Below are 19,845 nucleotides of genomic sequence, written 5' to 3'. Positions count from 1 at the left end.
CTGTTCAGAACTCAAATGTAGGAGTTATCTGGGTAACTAGGAAGTGGTAGTCAAGTGTTCAAGTACCAGACTTATCAGGTGGCGGGAAAAACTTTATTCCTAATGAGTAAAATAGAACAAAATGAAAGTATATAATAGAACGGTTACATTTACAGTATTTTCACAGACGTTCAAGATATCATTGAACGTCTATAACTGTCTACATCTCATCAGTTATCCCTGACCCTAAGCAATATGCAGGATATGGCTAAATTTGTGTAATAAACTTGATCGATGAAGGCTTACAACCTTTTCAATAAAACCCCCTACATTCAACCTCCCTGTTGTTCTTTAATAATGGTTACGTCATATTCAAACAATCCTTTGAAAATATTTACGGTCACGCAATTAGAACATCTCATGTCTTCCACTTGTTTTAGTGAATAAGAAGTAAGACGACTGATCTGTTTCTTTGTAATCAACAGTTTGATCGAACTAACTTCTAAAAATACTTATTTTGAAAAAAAAACAGCTGATGTTATAGGCAATGTCTTCTAATGGTCAACTTTCATCAACTTAACATCTGTGCTTCATATTCAATTTCTCATCATCCAATAATATGTTTGTTTAAAACAACTGTCACCGTCTAATTGGTTATGAATTAACCCTTTATGACTTGTAATAAAAATATTGTTGCTTAATTAATTGATGATAAGCACCAATCGATCGATTAATAATTTACAGTGATATGATTTGTGGCCAAATGATAGTTGCCCATGGGACTAAATTATCCTTCAGACTGGTGGTTTTGTCTTTTGATATCAATTCAGTTGGATTGGGGAGTAACTTAGGTCAATAAGTTTTTCTTCTAACAAAACAAAATGCTCATATACAAGGCATTAGATAAAAGAAATAATTAAAAGTCATCTAACGGATAAACGATTAAATCATATGAAGACTAGTTAGGTCATTCAATCTGTGATTTTTTTTAATAGCTTTATTGTTAAGCTTAATTCCGGATCAGTTATTATTATAAATATAAAGAAATTAACGTAGATCTGTTTCTTTTTCTGGTCGTTTTTCTAAAATCCTAATATTTTCATGTTCAATATGTTTTCTTTTCTTGTTAATGATTTCAAAACAAAAACAAAAGTCTACCACTATTATATCGTCGATGAATAAGTACATTCCTATCAAAATGTTAGATTTAAAATGCAATTTTGACTGAAGCTGATTAATTCATCAGTGTTCATTTATGTTTTATCCATTATGACTGTATTTTCTCTTTATTTATTTATTTATGTTTATGTATATAGTCAAGCATCAAACAAACGTCGTAACCGTTATCTAGATGTTCCTTGTTTAGATTCAACTGCTGTGGAACTATCAGACAATACTTATATACATGCAAATTGGGTTGATGGTTATCAATGTCCACGTGCATATATATTAGCTCAAGGTAAATTTTTAAAATTTGTTTTTATTGTTTAATTTTATAAGCGATAAACATTAACTACCATCGAATACGGATAGTGGCTAGCAGTGGAATCCAGAATGTGCGTTTCGTCCTATTTGGGACTCGTCGGCTGGATGTACCTGTATCTCAGAGTTGATGTTCACCCTGGGACTCGAACCCAGTGACACTCGCTTCAGTTGCCAGTCGTAAAACTCAATGGGAAGATTCAAGCGAAACAATACTAAGTGAATTTAAATTCACCCCATTGTACAAGCAAGTGGCTATCGGGACTCAGTAGCTGAGTGTTAAACGCGATGACGCTTGAAGCGAGTGGTACTGGGTTCGAGTCCCAGAGTGGACATCAACTACCATCAATTTCATAATTTTTCAGATTGATACATTTCAGATTATTTCTTTTTAAATTATTTGAAAATTTAATTATAAAGAGTGTTATTTGAAAACAATATTCAATGAAGATTTACATTCTGAATTAAAGATTCGTTGATTGAAAAATGAATTGTGCCAGACATATGTTTGGTTGAATTAATGTTAGTTAGTTTGTGGTGAAATTTACTTTGAAATTGTAAAAAGACTATTTATGACATGCTAAATGATTTATTAATACCTATAACTAAGAAAATAACAATTTTGTGTTCATTTATTACCTAACCTTATAATAGTATTTCATAGTTAAGTCAAGGTAAAAGTGATGTAAATCACCACCTACCAATGACTTTAGCTTGCATATTAACTAATTTTAAATCAAGACTGGTTCATTGAATTCTGACTTATGTATGTATTAATGTACTAGGTGAGAGTTGAAAGTATCAGCCTTCATCTCCTGTGTGTGTGTGTGTGGTTGAAGTCAGGTCTTCAAAATTATAGATTATACAATTGTTTCTGTAGAAGTGAAAGTATTCTGAGGTATAGAAATTGTCACAATAGTGTAAAACAATACGAGGAGTGTAATTTCAAATGATTTATACGAAAAGAGGAATATCAATTCTTGAATCTAAACGATACTAGTAATACTTTCATCATAAGGACAGTGTGGAACTCATTATTTCACTCAAGACACTTAATATGAATACAGATTAGGACGTTCCCGTTTTTTATCGATAATTTCTTTCATTAGAATCAATCTAGTTTTTCGACTTCGTCAGATACAAATGTTAAACAGTAATGAATTTAATTTTATTAACCGTAAATATTTAGTTGATTGAAATTAGTCGTCCGAAATCTTTGAATCTAATTTCTGCTCCATTTGGTAATCACTTATCAACAAGATATGTCTGAAATCCTGAAGAGACTTATCAGTAAAATTCGACCAGAGCTAAACACTAGACAAATACGTTCTTGCTTATTACTCGAGGATCAGCTAAACTTAAGGTTTTTTTTTAAAAATCGACTAGAATACAACCTCACTTATTACATTATTAAGTACAGGAAAACAAACACAACCACTATATGTCTTATAGGCTGGTGGTTTTCATCATGAATTCAATAATATTTGTAAGGATAGTGTAGAATAACACTGAAAATCAGTTTGTATTGTGTTGGGGAGATCCAGAAAACTCCTCGAAATAAAAGCCAAGAAAATCTCTGAAAATACTGAAAAGCATCTTATCTAATCAACATTCACTAGAAGTTTTGCCAGAAACATCCAGAAAGTGAAAAGTTACATGTGGAGTTTCTGGTTGGATGATTATTTATGCTGTTATTATGTTTAGTAGCACTCCAGGATTTTCGGGAAACCCAAGGACATCTAAAATAATATAAAAACCCTAGATTTTCTGTACATAAACGAACCTTTGGAGTATAGCGTTTTCTACCATATTTCACGCCTTTTCTCTCGAGTTCAAGTCGTTGTGTAGATTTAGCCTGGGGTTTACTAGAATAGGTTAGGAACCGAATCTATCGTTCAATTAGAGGACTTATCATATTTTCAGTCATTTCGTCCTAAGTCTTGGCTACTATTCAGAAGAGTGTTGTATCCTTCTCTGAACTTCACCCTGGAAATTCAATCTAAGTCTCACAATATGTGCATACATATGTCCATACTTCATACTTATTTTTAGTAACTCCCTTTTGGTTTAGTTATATAATTAACTTTTTTCTTGAAGAAACAATAATACTTAAATTTTGTCTGTCTAATTTATGATGGATCGTTAATGTTTAATTGAATTATGATCAGAATTCACCATGGATAAAATTAAAACAAGTTAGTAGTCAATACTGAAATTATACCACACACATCTATACACCCTCAAGTAAATTGTAAATTAGATCGCTTAATAACTTAGGCCAATACAAGAATAGGTCAAGGTCAATGAGAACTGTTCTGTTTCTATCCTTCTTCCTTTAAAATTTAAGGTGTGTTGATTGATTTCGCTCTCTTGTTTGTTTAAATTAAGAGAACGTGGTGATAGTGATAGTAATTGATTGTAATTGGTCAGTGCTTCTTATCAATTGGAAAATTCAATTCAAAACATGTTCAGCGCTACAATAAAGGAAGTTTTTGTTAAGCTGACATTGTCACGTTTCTTTTTAAAACAGAAAATTGTAACAATCCCACTAAATCAGAGCTCAAGAATAACAACGATAAAAAATACACTATTCAATCTTTTTATTCCTGATTGAATTTTGTTAAGTCTGTTAATTCAACGCTTGACCCGATTTACTAGACGCTTCTTACAACGCCAAACTGAATCTACGTAGTAAAGTGAACACAAGAGAAAAGGTGCAAAGTGTAGAAGAACGTATTGCTCCGACGTTAAGGTATATACAGAAAGACGTGCATATTTAGACCAATGAACGTAATCTTGATCATCTAGGAGCATATTAAATATAACAGTAAAGAACATTATTCAATCAAATATTTGACACGTATTCTATCATCCTTCTAGATGTTTCGAAGAAACTCTTTAACACTGTTTTCTGAGCCCCTATTGACTTTTCCGAGGAGTATTTTGGGACTCCTTAACAAATTTTATTTGCCCAGTTTTTCAATATGATCGTCGTCTAATAATTTAACATTGGAACAATTCGATGAGATTTTTTTCAATTCCTTTTTATACACTGTAACTCAAATTATTCTATACTTCATTTAAATATGTTAGTGTCAATAATTATAAATGAGAATAGGGAGAATCAAAACAATTCCTTTCACTTTTGTCCTCTGAATAATTCCTGTTTATCTGTTTATTACTATCACTGTTCATTATTACATAATGTCTAGATTATAAACTGACTAACATAAATAAGAAAAAACCCATCGGGAATCAAGAAATCACACGACAGAGTAGAGTAGTAGCTTAGCGATTAAGACATCTATCATTAATTAAGCCACGAGTTCAAACTTCGATCCACCTACATCGGTTTGGGAAACCTGGTTACATCAATAGCCTGAACACTTAAACTGTAATTCGAAGCTAAATGCACAAATCTCTACACGATATATACGTTAAAGATGTAAACACTATGTGAAAAATCATTGAACAAGGCAAGATATCAATGTCTTAAACATTTATAATTCACTAGGCCTAACACTGCTGATGATATTGTTTTTTTTATCTTTACTTTTTTTTAATGAACCATGATACTGAAATTATACAGTTTACCACAATTATCAAATTCGAAATTCAATAATATCAGAAAGTTATTTGTCTGTTGTTTCTGGTTATATACCCAATTCTCTCTCATTCCATTCTTATCGAGCTATCAATATGATGGCTCTAGATAAATAACAGAATCTGTAGCCATTTGTTTCATCTCGTGCTATTATTATTATTCTTGAGTCAGTCAGTTAGTCATAGTCAACGTTAAGCCTGATACCAGTGCTCACCAAATCAGGTTATCACACCCCACACCGATACAAAAAGAGAGCTACTGTGATCGATTTTATGGTATGTCACTCAGAGTATCGAGCAGGTAGATTATGATTATTACGAGGACCTTAACAAGGAAGTCTACATCTACTGAAATGGTTCACATAAGAACTCATTGACTTCATTGCTTGATGCATTGTTTTAATTTTTTAAACGCAGTACGTTCTGCTCAATCATTCTGAGAACATTATTTGTATTACTCATTATGAACTTGTTTGTATTAAACAGATATGTAGATAGATATTAGAGATAACAGCCTCCCAATGCCCTGGTACGGCCGAGAGTGGGGAGAGTCCGCTCTCCCTCTCCAAATGCTCTCTCATATAGCCTCTGCCAGGGAAGTCCTACTCATTGCCTTCTCGTGGCGGGGGTGTTGTTTACAAAAATGAGAGGACGAAAAGCGAATGTCCGGCGCTTTAACCGGATTCCAAACCAATGGTGCACATGGGCTCCACCATCCTGAGGGAACAAATGGCGTATGAACCAATTGTTGGTCACCGGCTACCATGGGACTGCATCTCCTCACGATGCTCCACTGCTTTGTGGGTCAGACCTTCAGGTCGAAGGCTCGGGGAGTGGCCCCCTAAGAAAACCACCTGGTACGGTTTGGGCACCCGGGTAGTATCACAGCCCTCACACATGTCGAATGAGATTTGTGTGGCGCATATCTACTTGGTGCCTCCTTGTACCAATATCTATGTGTTAAAATAAATAAATAATTAATTAAGGATAACAAGATAAGTTAGGCTACGATATTAGGGCTTCGACAACATTGGGTAATTGAATACAGAGCAGTCGGGATAAGTGGACACGAAAATCGGGACTCGATTTTCGTGCCGATTGACACTTACCAACAAGGAGTACTTAAGATCATTAAGGGACTGTCGCTCTCTGTTGGATTCGAATCATTATCATCCAGTTCCAGTCAGAGACATAACCATTGAACTACTTAAACGGCAACCGACTGTCGGTATGACCAAGATAGTTTCACTACTTGACCATCACGTAACAACCAGTGTCATATTCGTCCAGTCTAAATAAGCCGTCAGCACGTATACTATGTTTCAATGTTAGTTGGTTAGATGCTATCTGTAAAATCCAAATAGCACCAAATATTAGGCTTTTATGAAATTAGTTACTACTCTGTAGTTAATATGATTTCAGAAATTTATTTAGAATCTATGTATTAACACATCGCTTATCATCTGTATTCAAATAAATTCTTATTACTTATTGTAAAATATCAAATCATTATCCAGATATCTGATTGTGATAATACCACTTCACTATCGAATTAAAATAATTCATCTCCTGTCAGGTTTCCTCGTCGCTGTTTATTCGTTTTACAAATACAGGTGTGTATTTTTTTTTCGTTTCTAGAATAGTATTAGTAATCAAAATATGTGTGAATTGATTGAATATACATACAAAACAACCAAGTGTCTTAATCATTTTTCCTACTTTTCACACAGTCTGAAGATAGTTTAAATCTAGGTCAACTGATTTCGACTAAAGATTGATTAAAGGTCGGTTAGCTTTAAATAACTTTTTAATTGGAGTTCCAAACTCAACATTCTGAGCTTATCACTACCCCACCAGTTATCCAATATGGTGATCTTCAATTCTCACGGTGAACACAATACTTTCCGACGATTTAGTTAGCATTTAATAGCCAACATTTCTGTGTTCAGTTATTTTGTGGTATAACGTGAATATCTTTTAACACCATTGGTGATGCGTCTTACTGACGGCATACCAGTAATATAGTCGACAAGTGAACTACTACAGTATCTGTGCTATTCTAGTACAAATGTATTACGTCTTCACTGTTATGTTGAAGTATATGAATGGTAATATACTCATCAAAAAAATCGTGAAGCTATTTATTTCAAGTATAATTGCTTACATACAAAAGTTCGTACTCAAATACGAAACCATCCTTCGGTATTTGTTTTATTTAAATACAACTACTAATAAGTAGTGTGGGTCTTTATGCAGAAATATCTACAACAATAGACATTAATAGTAAATCAACCCTTGAAGCCACAAAATACTAGTTTTTCCCAAACCTTAGTTTGAATTACTTCCCTTCATTCGCGTACTTCATAAACACTATGGTTTTTTAACTACATCGAAATACTTTCAGATGGTCTCTTGTTCTTTCTGACTCAGATCATTTCATGATAGATTGTCTCTGAGATCTATCTCTAAAGTACACCTTAGTTTCCATCCTAAGTAACCTAAGGCTTTCTGAACAAGTCAAGATCAGTGATGTTTTGCACTATAAAATTAGTCCATCCCATTTTGAAATTTATTATCAGCTGCAAACAGACTAATATTGCAAACAATAATTGGGTTATAATCGAATGTCTGTCATAATTAACAAAATTAGAATGAAACAATAAGACGGAAGATGGTTTGTGTTAGTTGTGAGAAAATAGACTATTGACCTCATTTTGACTTGGTCGATGGAATTCGATGAGCACTAAAGAACTAGACAAATATGTCACTGGCCACTACTTTGTGGCCAATTAAATGTAAATATCTTCTCTAATGTGTCAGACTAAAACTGGGTGACACGACCTCAAAGAGAGAGAAGTTAAACATATTTCCCTTTTGTACACATTCGTCAGAAACTTATAATAGCGATAGCCTCGGCACATCGAAGTGTAAGGTGACATTCATTGTTTTTCAATTGTTTATGAACACCCGAAAAATGCCTACTTCATGTTTATTATTTAATATCTGTCGATAGCAGTTATGGGAATTGTGATTCATTTCGGACATAGGTTTCTCCAGAGCTATTCCAGAAATTCCGTAGTTTGCATCACAAACTAATTTTAGTCAACCACTAAAAATCAAGACTCACTATACCACCATTTTGTCATAGTTACATTACATACCCACAACCTCACCGAGGTTTGAACCCAGGATTATCAGCTCACTGCTAACGCCTCCGACTTTAGACCAATGTCGGCATCCGCTGGTTCCTATTCGAGTTAATCTCACTAGTGTAATGTTTTTTTCAGAAGGATCCGAACAAATCTCTATGCCGTACGGAACCACTCTTCTGTTTTTTTTTTAAAATTCCTCTTCCCGTTAGTTTATTCCCTTATTTATATAAATAGTGTATGTTGATACACAAAGATTTCATCATTGTCACTATACTTCTCTCATTTTCAATCAAGGCCCATTAGAGAATACAATACGTGAATTTTGGATGACTGTTTGGGAGCATAAAGTCATCACTATTATAATGCTTACCAAGTTAGTATGTCTATTAATTAATTATTAATTTTTATTATCAATTATTCTTTTCATATCCGACTTAAGCGGAGATACCATGCCTTTTGAACGACCCTGAGCAATTCTAACATTTCAATCACTTGTATTAGCGTGTTGAATTGCAGGTGATACCAATGAACAAATTTTTCCAGTAAACGAAAAAAAGCAGGATGTATATGCACATTTTACATTGTTTAAGAACTTAAGAAAATTTTAAAAAGGTCATATATTTTAAAATCTCAGTACGCTTTTAATAGAAGAATCCATTCATATGATTCTACAGCTTTTGATCTCTGGGGTTATGATGATGTCTAAGATATTCCCTACGTCGCCTGTCTTATAGTTTACGAACTGTCATTTGTCCATCACAACGTGATGCTTGTAACCAAATCCCTATAAACACTTATTAGCTTTCCACTCATCAGTATACGTTATCAGCCCTGGCTGGACATACTCCCTGTTGACAGGTATCAAGGTTGAAACCTGTCATTTTCTAACATATTGAAAGTTTCTTTTTTGAAGACTTCTATCTAAAATGCCGAAACCTGCGTAGTAGGTTATAAGGGACTCCTACTTACCAAGCATACTTTAAAACTTGTTCCACTACTATATTTCCGCTTAATCTATTTCTACAATCTTTCCCATACTTCCAAGCGATAGATAAACATCATCAGGATAGGTTTGTGGAGATTGTTGAGTTCCGTTGAAATCGTGGGCCGATCAATGTTGGACCACCATAGAAAACTTGAAAACGAGAGACTGAAGGTCCTGGGCTCAGTTCCACTGTGCGTGGTCGCGAATGCGCACTGCCTAGGACGAAACAGCCGTCCAGCACTTCGAGGTTTCAAAGGTGGCCTAACATTTATTGGTTCATGATTCCAAAGATAAATCTAAAGTCAGAGATTTGTGCGAACTTATGCCTCGGAAATACTGATACTGTGGCAGTGTCAAAACATTTACTGTCAGCTAAAGCAGCTTTAAGAGTACCCTTTCCTACCATTATTCAGTTAGTAGTAATTAACATTATCTACATCGATGTTAGATTCGAATAAACGAAGCAAGTACCCATTCCTGCTAATTTCTCTCTTCAGCATGCATTGCTTCGCATATATTTTGTTTATCCATTGTGAATAAGAAAATAACTTATTAATTATTTGCTCTGGTTATAAAAAATATTATTTAGAGTTGTCGAAGGTCAACGTCCTAAATGTGCATTGTATTGGCCAACAAGAAATTCTTCTCCCTCCTTGTCAAAAGATCAATCTATTCCCCGTAGTAGTGTTCACCCAGTGGATACAAAAATGACCCCAACAATCAGTGCTACTTATGGAGAATTTCAAGTGACTAATTGTGGTGAATCTATTGAAGCTGGTGGTTTATACAAACGAAGTGTTTTAGAAGTGACATGTAAATCTTCCGTAAATGATGTCCATAATTCTACTACTCGTATTGGTGTCAGTAGATTGGAACGCAATCGACAAAAATCTAAAATGAATGTTCAAAATTCTCTCAAGGTAAATATTACATAACAGTGTAAATTCCAATATCCTTTCCTCATTTTCTCAAGGTAGTGCCTACAATTCATTTCATACAATAATCGTTATTATTCTTTATCAAATAGATATACTTTAGGAAACTTGCAGAAAAAAATAAGCTAATTGATCGGGATTGAAACACCACTATTACTACTAGTACTTCTATCAATTATCTGAGATCGTATAAATTATCAAACTTCCCTCTTCATCTAATTGAAATCAGTATCCAACATGTAGTTTCATATGCAAAAAATGTATGGGGACGGCTTAACTAAATTAAATAATTATTGTGTCTCCATACATACTGTCAGTATATTAGTACTACTACTGTTCGTTTCTCTATCATCGTATTGTATTTCTGCCTATTTGTTGTGGCTAATGAATGAGTAAAACTTCTACCTTCATCACAACGTCTCACCAAACCGGAATATCACTAAATGATATCACACTTCATACTTTCAATTCATATGATGCTGTAGACCCGATAATTAGGCAAACCCAGTTCTTAATTAAGAGGTTCGGTGCCCGAGTCCTGTGTGCGGGGTCGTGGATGCGCACTGCCAGAGTCCCATACTAGGACGAAACGGTCATCCAGTGCTCCCAGGTTTTCAATGGTAGTCTAGCTTTATATATATAGTTACTTAATAGTCATACAATAAGAATATTAGTGTAATATTAGTCCATGCGTAGTTCCTAATGGCTACCATTCATTCATTCCCGTCCGGATATAACATGAAGGATTGTAATAATTATGATTATTGATAACAATATGAGAAAGTTTGTGGAGATTGTCCAGTTTGTAATTTCTTTCAGTCATGGACTGATTTTAGCCAAATAATCGGTTATATCCCATGATCGTTGGTTTCGAATACGATTATACACGCTCCCGCACATTCATTTATCCAACCAACAACGAGATCGATACTACTGAAGAGTGACTCAGAAACTTTGAGTGACAAGATCTATAGGTGCACACATATACCTGGTATATGATACATTTGTCGGGATGTCTCAAACACTGGGGAATATAGTCTGAAACATTGACTCGGGGCATAATTGGCTTCTTCAAACAACGCACCTTATTTATAATTCCTCAACAACTATTTGACCTTGTGATTGCATATGGGAACAGATAAGTGATATGTCTTCACTTGGTCGGCATATTACAACTAGTTGAAACTAGGAAGTTACTAATCAGCTTTGTTTCATCTTTATATATGAGACACCTTAGCAAATCCACACTTCTGGACCTCTTCAGGAATCATCTGTTCTATGTAAACGGCAGTGTTTCCTAGCTTGAATTTGCTTTACACCAGGAATGATAAAGACAAATACTCTGACTAGATAAGTATACTCAGTAATTTCATATTCAACACATCGTCTAAAATAACATTTGTCGTCTTATAAATAAATTCGTTCATACACGTTGCGCTACTTTTAAGTATTGTGAACTGCTTCAAGTATACAAATGAACAAAGAGCTGAAGCTTAAGATGTCATGAGCTATAATATTCATCAAGAAAGTAAGCGATGTTTAATAGCTGGAGAAAAGGCTGTGTGACGTTACTATATAAAATGTTGAATTCGAGATGAAATGTAATCAGAAAGAGCATAGAGACATAAATAAGTCAATCAGAGGCAAAAAGTCAATAGACAGTGAGGTTAGTGCGATGATAAATCTTCAGACATCTTTATGTGACTTTCTAACTTTCTCGAAAAAACACTTTTCACAGCAGCTTTGCGATTAGCTTCCTCTAAAGAATCACTGTTTAGGAACAGTCTGAAAGACAAGCTCTCGCACTTGACAAGTTGTATGTCCAATGCTCCTACTCCTGTGATACTAACTATACAGGTCATTCGATGTAATTTCTATCCAAGATAATTCAAGAACATTTTCCTGCTGGGCTTTTAAATAAAGTGAAACGGATCAATGAGAAGCTCCATAGTCGAGCACTTTGTAAAAACAGATCGTTCGATATTTAAAAAATGTGATTTGAAAGGTAATCAGACACCTGTCAAACATTGACCCTTCACCTTCTTAGAATTGCGCAAGCATTTGCTATACATCTGAAAACGCAGAAACTCCTCATAAGAAAGAAACTTATCCAAACTCTCCTTGTGCCGCAGTCTTAACCTTCCTTTTTTTCTAAGGCCATCACCCTCTGTCCTCTCTCTTTAATTGATCTTTTACTCCGAATAGACATGTCTCTGTTTCCTTACTCTTTCTGACCACAGTTCATATCAACTTCAACGTTTTATCTGAACATATCACACAATCTTTCACAATCATTAAGAACATTTATTCGAAGATGATAAGTATCAGTTGTGTAGAATCTCAAGAATCACACGCATAGACATATTTTCCTCTATTGTTTGACTGATTGCATATTAATTGGATTTAATGGTCAAACTATTTTCTCAGTAAGGTGTTGTGAAAACTATTAAATTTCAACATAATCATGGATCGACAACCATTGAAAGCATAGAAGCACTGGACTTCCGTTTCGTCCTATTACGAAACTATCCATCAGTGCCCACCTACGAACACTAACACCGTGCCAGCTTATTGGTCTGAAAGTTAAGTGTTTGTGCGCGAGACTGAAGATCCTGGTTTCGATCAGTGCGTGCGTAATCGTAGATGCGTACCGCTAAGGAGTTCCATGCTAGGATGAAACGGCCGTCTAGTCTTTGCAGGTATTCAATGGTGGCCTAACTTAGATCAGTTTATAGTTTCTATGCAATTAGACTATTATTCTCTTAGTATATTTAGTAACTAACAGTGGGATCCAAGATGTACCAACCAGCGGGAAATTACGAATCCTTACTAATGTTTGCAGTTTAAGTTTACATTAATAATTGTAATCGTAAATTTCATTGTATATATATTTACTTCAAGATGATTGGTTTTACTTGACCTGTATATAAGTTGATATTAATAATACTAATAATAATAATTGTCATCACTATAATATTTATTTCGAAACATGAAGTTCACCACTACCTTACTGTTATTATATATCTAGTGCCCTGATGAAATTCAAATACACATGTACATTATACATTTGTATTCGTGTGTGTGTTTGTTTGTTTTCGTATGATTGTGGGAGATATAATGGTAGTAAAAACCTAAATCATTCATTATTTCATGTAATAAACTATATTGTTCAGTGTAATCTAATGTACTTCACTATATATTCAACGTTCCATCTATACGCACAAACATACATAGCTAATTTGACTTTAAACTACTAACTTAAATAACATCAAATTATATCTCTAAGTTGCTCTAATTGTAATTTTAAAATATTTAAACTAGTTGTTACTTGATAAATTAATGGACAATATGTCGACTTGTTTGGAAAAAATCTAGGTTCCGTGTTCAACTTTCACTGTGGATATCAACAGTACAAGGTGTTTATCCATCAGTTTTCCAATATTCAATAAGTGTGCGGTATCCAGCATCTTCGATTATTACGCCGTTCATTTAGTGTGTGATTGTTGCATATGTGAGTGTACTTTTCACAGGAAATTTCCTTTTAAGCTCTAGGTTTCACCGTATTTGTGTTTTCCATCCGACATACTGGGAGACGCTACACGGATGTAATAAATTTCAGATGCTTGGAAAGAAATCTTTAACGAAAATTACATACTTTTATGTAACACTCACATACTAAATAAACGGAAAATGTCCAAAAATGCTGGATAGTGTACACGTATAGAAGATTCGAAAACGGATACACAACCTCACACACATCAACACTAATATGACAGGAGTACATCTTGCTAGTAAATCCCAAATAGGGAGGAACGTATGCGTCCCTAATCTTTTCCAAAAATATGGTCACGAGGAAACAAATAGACTTAACATCGGTTAATACCATTGTGTTATTCAGAATATATAAATCAACAGAAAATACTTAGAAGCTGATCTCCGAGCTGCTTCAAATGACAGTTAAATTATCCTATTCTTATTCGAGCGATTGCAAGGCGATTTTTTAGCCATATCTTAAAGTGCTACGAATACATAGTACAAATTTATGTGTGGCTTATGTATAGATCATAAAACCGGGTATTATTGAACTGAACAACTTTAATCTGTCTAGTTGTTTGAATGTGATAAGTTAAACAGATATATATATTCCTGACAAGTCTTTTATATTGTCGACTTGCAAATGTCGTTAATAGGTGAATGAGAGTAGTTGTTGTAGATTCTACAAAAACGGATGTTTTTTGCACTCGAAGTTTTCTCAATATTCATCATAGTTATGATTGTTATTTTTCTCTATGTTTTCATCATTCATTTCCTCCATTTCAGGAATCCAATGATAATAATACTTTATCAGATAATAAGTTAACAGTGCATCATTATTTATATTTGGGTTGGCCGGATTTCGATGTTCCAGCGGATTCAGAAGAATTTTTGAAATTTCTACTCACTGTTAAACAAAGTCATAATTCAAGATCAGAATTATTATTCTCATCATCACTGTCATCGTCGTCGTCAGTATCACCACCAACAACAACGTCAACAGGATCGTCAAATCACAAAACAACTTCTCAATTGGATTCTCTATCCCCATTACTGGTACACTGTAGCGCTGGTATTGGTCGTACAGGTAGGTGTATATATACTGGTCATTGTGTTTTGTTTGAAGGTGATGATATATTGTTTGGTGTTCATCTTTCGTCATCATTCTAACAGTTATTTTACGGGATTTATTCACTAGTTTTGGAATGTTTGTGAAAACATTATGTGAAGCTACTGAGTTTGATTCCTGGAAGGATTGTGAATGCATACTGATAACGAGTTTTATAACGTAAACAATTGTCCTTAGTTTTCAAAGGTTCAGTTATTAACAAAAACAATAAACGACATTTATTGTCACTGATTGCTTTGTTCTGGTTCGAAACCCAAAATCATTCAACATACATACACCCACATGATTAAACTCAAAGATTCACAGCTTATTTGGACGGCTTTGCTGTTATCAAGCCCTCTGGGCTAGATGGCTCAGTCACAGAGTTTTTATTGTCATTCTAGACAAGATCTTCAATGCCTAATTCATGTAGAAGTGAGCTTCTTAGTTATTCCATAAGTGAAACGATGCGATAACATTGAGCCATTCAGGCTGCCACTGACCTCTTGTAGAGTGAGGTATTTACAGTTGAATAAACTGACCCCAATTAGTATACTTAACTAAACTATTGTTGTCTATGGAGGGAATTTACGGATTTTTTAAATGAAATTCTTCATATCCTATAAATGAATAATCTAAATCTCTATAAATGAATAGTATATTTGTAATATCCCAATGAGTAAAGAAATTAGATTCTCTGACGTTTCGTGACTTAGTGTAAGCCACTTCTTCAGAGAATAAATAACCGAATTAAAATTAATCCAAGTTTAAGTGGTACAACGGAACCGAAAGAATAATATTCTCATTGTGATATTACAAATATACTATTTATTTATAACAATCTACCCAATGCTCAATTTTTTCGAAATTATCAAGTCAAACCTTGGTAATGATACCTACAATCTAAATCTCTATTTATTAATTTAAACACATAAGTATTGGCACAAAAAGGTACCAAACATATGTGTGCCACACTTCTTCGTTCGACCCTCGTATGGGTTGGAATGCTACCCAGGTGCCCAAAACAAGGAAGGTGGTTTTCTTAGGGGGGCCACACCCGGAGCCTTGCACTTTAAGATTTGGTCCACAAGGCAGTGGAACAACGTTAAGAGATGCGGTCCCATGGTAACTTTGTGACCAACAATTGTTCTCTAAGGATCCTGGAGCCCATGTGCACCATTAGTTTGTAGTCAGGGTTTTCCAACTCCCCTAGGTGGACCCTCTGTGTACAGCAAGCCGGTTAAAGTTGCTGACATTCGTTTTTCGTCCTCTCAATCTCATAAATAATACCACTATTGAGAGAAGATAATGAGTAGAACTTCTCTAGCAGTGGTTGTATACACTTGGTAATATAAGAGCATTTTGAGAGGGAGAGCTGACTCTCCTCGCTCTCGGCCGTCACTTGGAGTCACTCTCTAACGTCTTTTATTTTATCCTATTTCAAAAAAGTTTTGCAACAGTGCACATATTCTTCGCAAGCATCATTGTATCTGTCAAATTCATTTATATACTTTTTTTTTAAAAAAAACCGTAGTCAGTTGCCTGTTTTCTTAATCTCTCATTACTTGTCTCATCATATCTTACTTAAATATCCTTTTGTAATTTTTTCAGAGATTGTTCAATTTTTAAACAAATTTGTTCTCATTTGCTTCTTCCTAGGAACATTTGTTACAACAGATATTTGTTTACAACAAGCAATAAATGAAGGTTATCTTGATGTACCAGATGTGATTAATCGATTAAGATGTCAACGTGCTGGGGCTGTACAAGTTGCTAAACAATATGCATTTATTCATCAAGCACTTGTATCACAATTATCAAAACAGCAAATCAATAAGCATGATGATAACCAGCACAGTTGTGGTGGAGGTAATAATAATGCTACTGTACTGTAAATATTCATCCCTTCTCTAAATCTACTCATCTATTATACCTTCAGTTATTTACTCATTGTGATAAACCAAAGAAGATTATTATTATTATTATTGTGCTTTTTTGTCGTTGTCTTTTTCTTGTATGACCTACTGATACCTCTCTCTTATTGGTGTGTGCCTTTTTTCGACTTTTTTCTTCTTTAGAAAAATTCCTTCACTATTTTGTGTGTTTTGTCTTTGGACAGTTCAATCCCTGTTTTGTTGTTGTGTATTTATTTTGTGTGTATGTATACATTTATACGTATGTTTGTTTTTTGTCACTGAGAGTTTTATTATTATCATTATTATAACAAATTGTTGTCTATTTCCCATTGAAATTGAGCACAGATATAACACTGATTTTCTTTTGTAAAACTGACTATATTCTCTCCTTTTTTCTTAATCAACTGATAACACATATTTATATTCTTTTCTTTCAATTTCTTCTCTGTGTGCAGTGCATCTACCCTAATTTTCTCTATCTCACACACACATATTTCGTACATACACAGAGACAAACTCACTCTGTTAATCACATTAGATCTTTTTCATAATTCGATTAAATCATTTGCATGTGTAAAATTCGATCATGATCACAATCGCATTAGTCATCATTCGATATAATAATAATAAGAGAAGCAGAAGTAAAACCCCCCTTCTTCTTTTTCACGAATTATCGACCCCCATCACCTACATTCAATATGTTTGATTGAATTTAATCATTGAAATTATTATTCAAAATAAAAATCAATAAATACACTTTGTAAATAATACTTTTTTGTGATTTATTGATTTTTCTTATATGAAATAAAATCAATAGATATATATAACATATTATCGCGCATTCAACTATCACTATATAGATATTATTATTATTATTATCTGAACTATTTCTCTATTTGCATTTCGATTAAACTATTCAGAAGAGTGCATTCTAGTTTATCTAAATTAAAACAAAGTCATAAAAATAACATGAAGTACATTTATTTGATGACAAGTTTGTATTATATACACTATTCTATCGATCTATCTATCTATCCAACCACCTACTTACTCACTTACTTACTTACCTATCTATCTATATCCATGATTTAGAAATTGTAAAATGTATACATTGTTTATGTTTATTATTATAATGAATGTACTATGTATTTTATCATTACAATGTTTTCTCATTCAGTATATATATATATATATATATATATATATATATATATATATTCTGTAAAAAAACATTTTTTTCCATTATTTTTCTATATACTACTATTATCATTTGGTTTGTATTGTATTAAACATATTAATTAATACTTCAAAAATGAATTGTTCTTCTCTCTTATATTCTTCTTCTTCTGTTTAAGAAAAATGACATATACATACTGTACAGTTAATTTGATCGTTTACTGTCATATATATATATAATGTCCTAGTTGAATATCTCCCAATGAATATAAACAGTCTATAGATATGTATTATTGAAACTTCATATATTTTGTTAACATCCATAACGATAATAATAATAATAATAATAATAATAATAATAATAATAATAATAATAATAATAATAATACTGTTTCCAAGACATGTAGACTCCTTAAATTTATGAGTTGGAAAAATGTCATATTTTACTAATATTTATCACTGGCTGACATCAATCACATGGTAACATTACATATACAGTTCATGCTAGTTTTTGTTTGTTTGGTTTATGTTTTCAATTCCATAACACAATTCATTGGGGATTCATTTCAGAGATCAAACACAATATTATTGATTAATATTAGTTGTATTTAAAATGTATTTTATTCATTCAATTATTGTATTGTACAAAATTAGATCATGTTTTTTTTTAAAATGAGATAACCAGTTGTTATTGTTTATTCATGGAAATTGTTTCGTATTTTCATTTTGATTATTCAATAAATAAATAGTTGATTGTGTGGAATTTCAATGTTTATTCATTACATCTTTTTCATTTATAAAATATATTTATTAACAAAGTCATATTTTCAAGTTCACGATGTGCATTTCGTCCTATTCAGGACGCGTTAATCGAACTTATCTGCATCTCAGTGTTGACGTTCACATTGAAATTGAACCTAGTGTATATTCTACTTCAAATATAAACCTGTTATCCACTAAGGTATTTAGTTTATATAGCTACTAGTATACGCAATGGGTATGATGTTTAGTTGTATATGTTGGCGATTAGACATTGATGATAATAATGTAATTGATTAATTTTTATTGGTATATGCTCAATATTGAGGTAATTCTCTCAGGATCCATTTGTATTTAAAGTGATTTATTAATTGCAGTCTATAATTTTAACAAACAGAAAATAAGAAAAGGAGAATTCAGCGAAGAGAATTTTCTTTTCGACGAAATCATTTACTTAAGCTGTACATTCGTATATAAAGTTAGATATGGAAATGTATGTCTATAGAAGGATAGAAAAAATCGCATCACCAAAATGGATTCGATGATAAATAACAAATGAGGTTACGTACTAATCACAAGGGGTAAGGAAGAAAATCGTTTATGGGTCAGATAATAGTCCAATTGAGAGATATGAAAGAAAGCGACAAACACAAAGGTCATAATAGACTGAATAATATTGAGATTTAGATGGTAGTTGGAGGTAGTCAATAAGAAGCCATGGACCCGGGTTTCGTGCTACTTGGCACTCGTCAGCAAGGTGTACCTGTAACCTTGAGGGAACTGGTGCTCCCTGGCGGACTCGATCTCGTGTCACCCAGCTTCACAGTCAGAGACGTTACCGCCGAGCTATCCGAGCCGCGACTGACCTCTTGTAGGACTGAGATGTAATCACAATTGATTGATCGCTGGGTGGTGATCAATGTCATGCTTGTCTAGTCACATTGCAACATGATCGATAGCATTCGATCTGCACTAATAAGGACTAGACAAGCATGACATTGATCACCACCCAGTGATCAACCAATTGAGACTGAATAATAATCAAGAAAACTTGTATGAGGTAATAATAATAACTGATTGGAGTTTAAAATGAAAAAAATTCGATAATCAAATAAAAGTGCAGAAACATACCCATTAAGGGAACTAGGTCCAAGGAAGGATGAGGGGTTGGACAAATCGTTTCTGCACGCATACATTTTCCATATAACTATATATA

General features: G+C 33.5%; 1 protein-coding gene across 1 annotated transcript in view; it reads left to right on the top strand.

Annotated features, from left to right (window-relative positions):
• CCDC83 (Coiled-coil domain containing 83) overlaps positions 1-17,539 on the top strand; it is a 64,046-nt gene extending 46,507 nt beyond the window's left edge. The window contains exons 8-12 of the mRNA XM_051217996.1: positions 1,296-1,438; positions 8,511-8,589; positions 9,791-10,121; positions 14,457-14,757; positions 16,438-17,539. Of these exons, the coding sequence (XP_051064429.1) occupies positions 1,296-1,438; positions 8,511-8,589; positions 9,791-10,121; positions 14,457-14,757; positions 16,438-16,673 (1,090 nt within the window). The 3' untranslated portion in view covers positions 16,674-17,539. The remainder of the gene's footprint in view (positions 1-1,295; positions 1,439-8,510; positions 8,590-9,790; positions 10,122-14,456; positions 14,758-16,437) is intronic.
• Positions 17,540-19,845: the final 2,306 nt, after the last annotated feature.

Source organism: Schistosoma haematobium, chromosome 7 (assembly GCF_000699445.3).
Source record: "Schistosoma haematobium chromosome 7, whole genome shotgun sequence".
Taxonomy (NCBI): Eukaryota; Metazoa; Platyhelminthes; class Trematoda; order Strigeidida; family Schistosomatidae; genus Schistosoma; species Schistosoma haematobium.
Note: the sequence above shows the minus strand (reverse complement) of the source record. Positions and strands in the feature narration are given on the sequence as shown.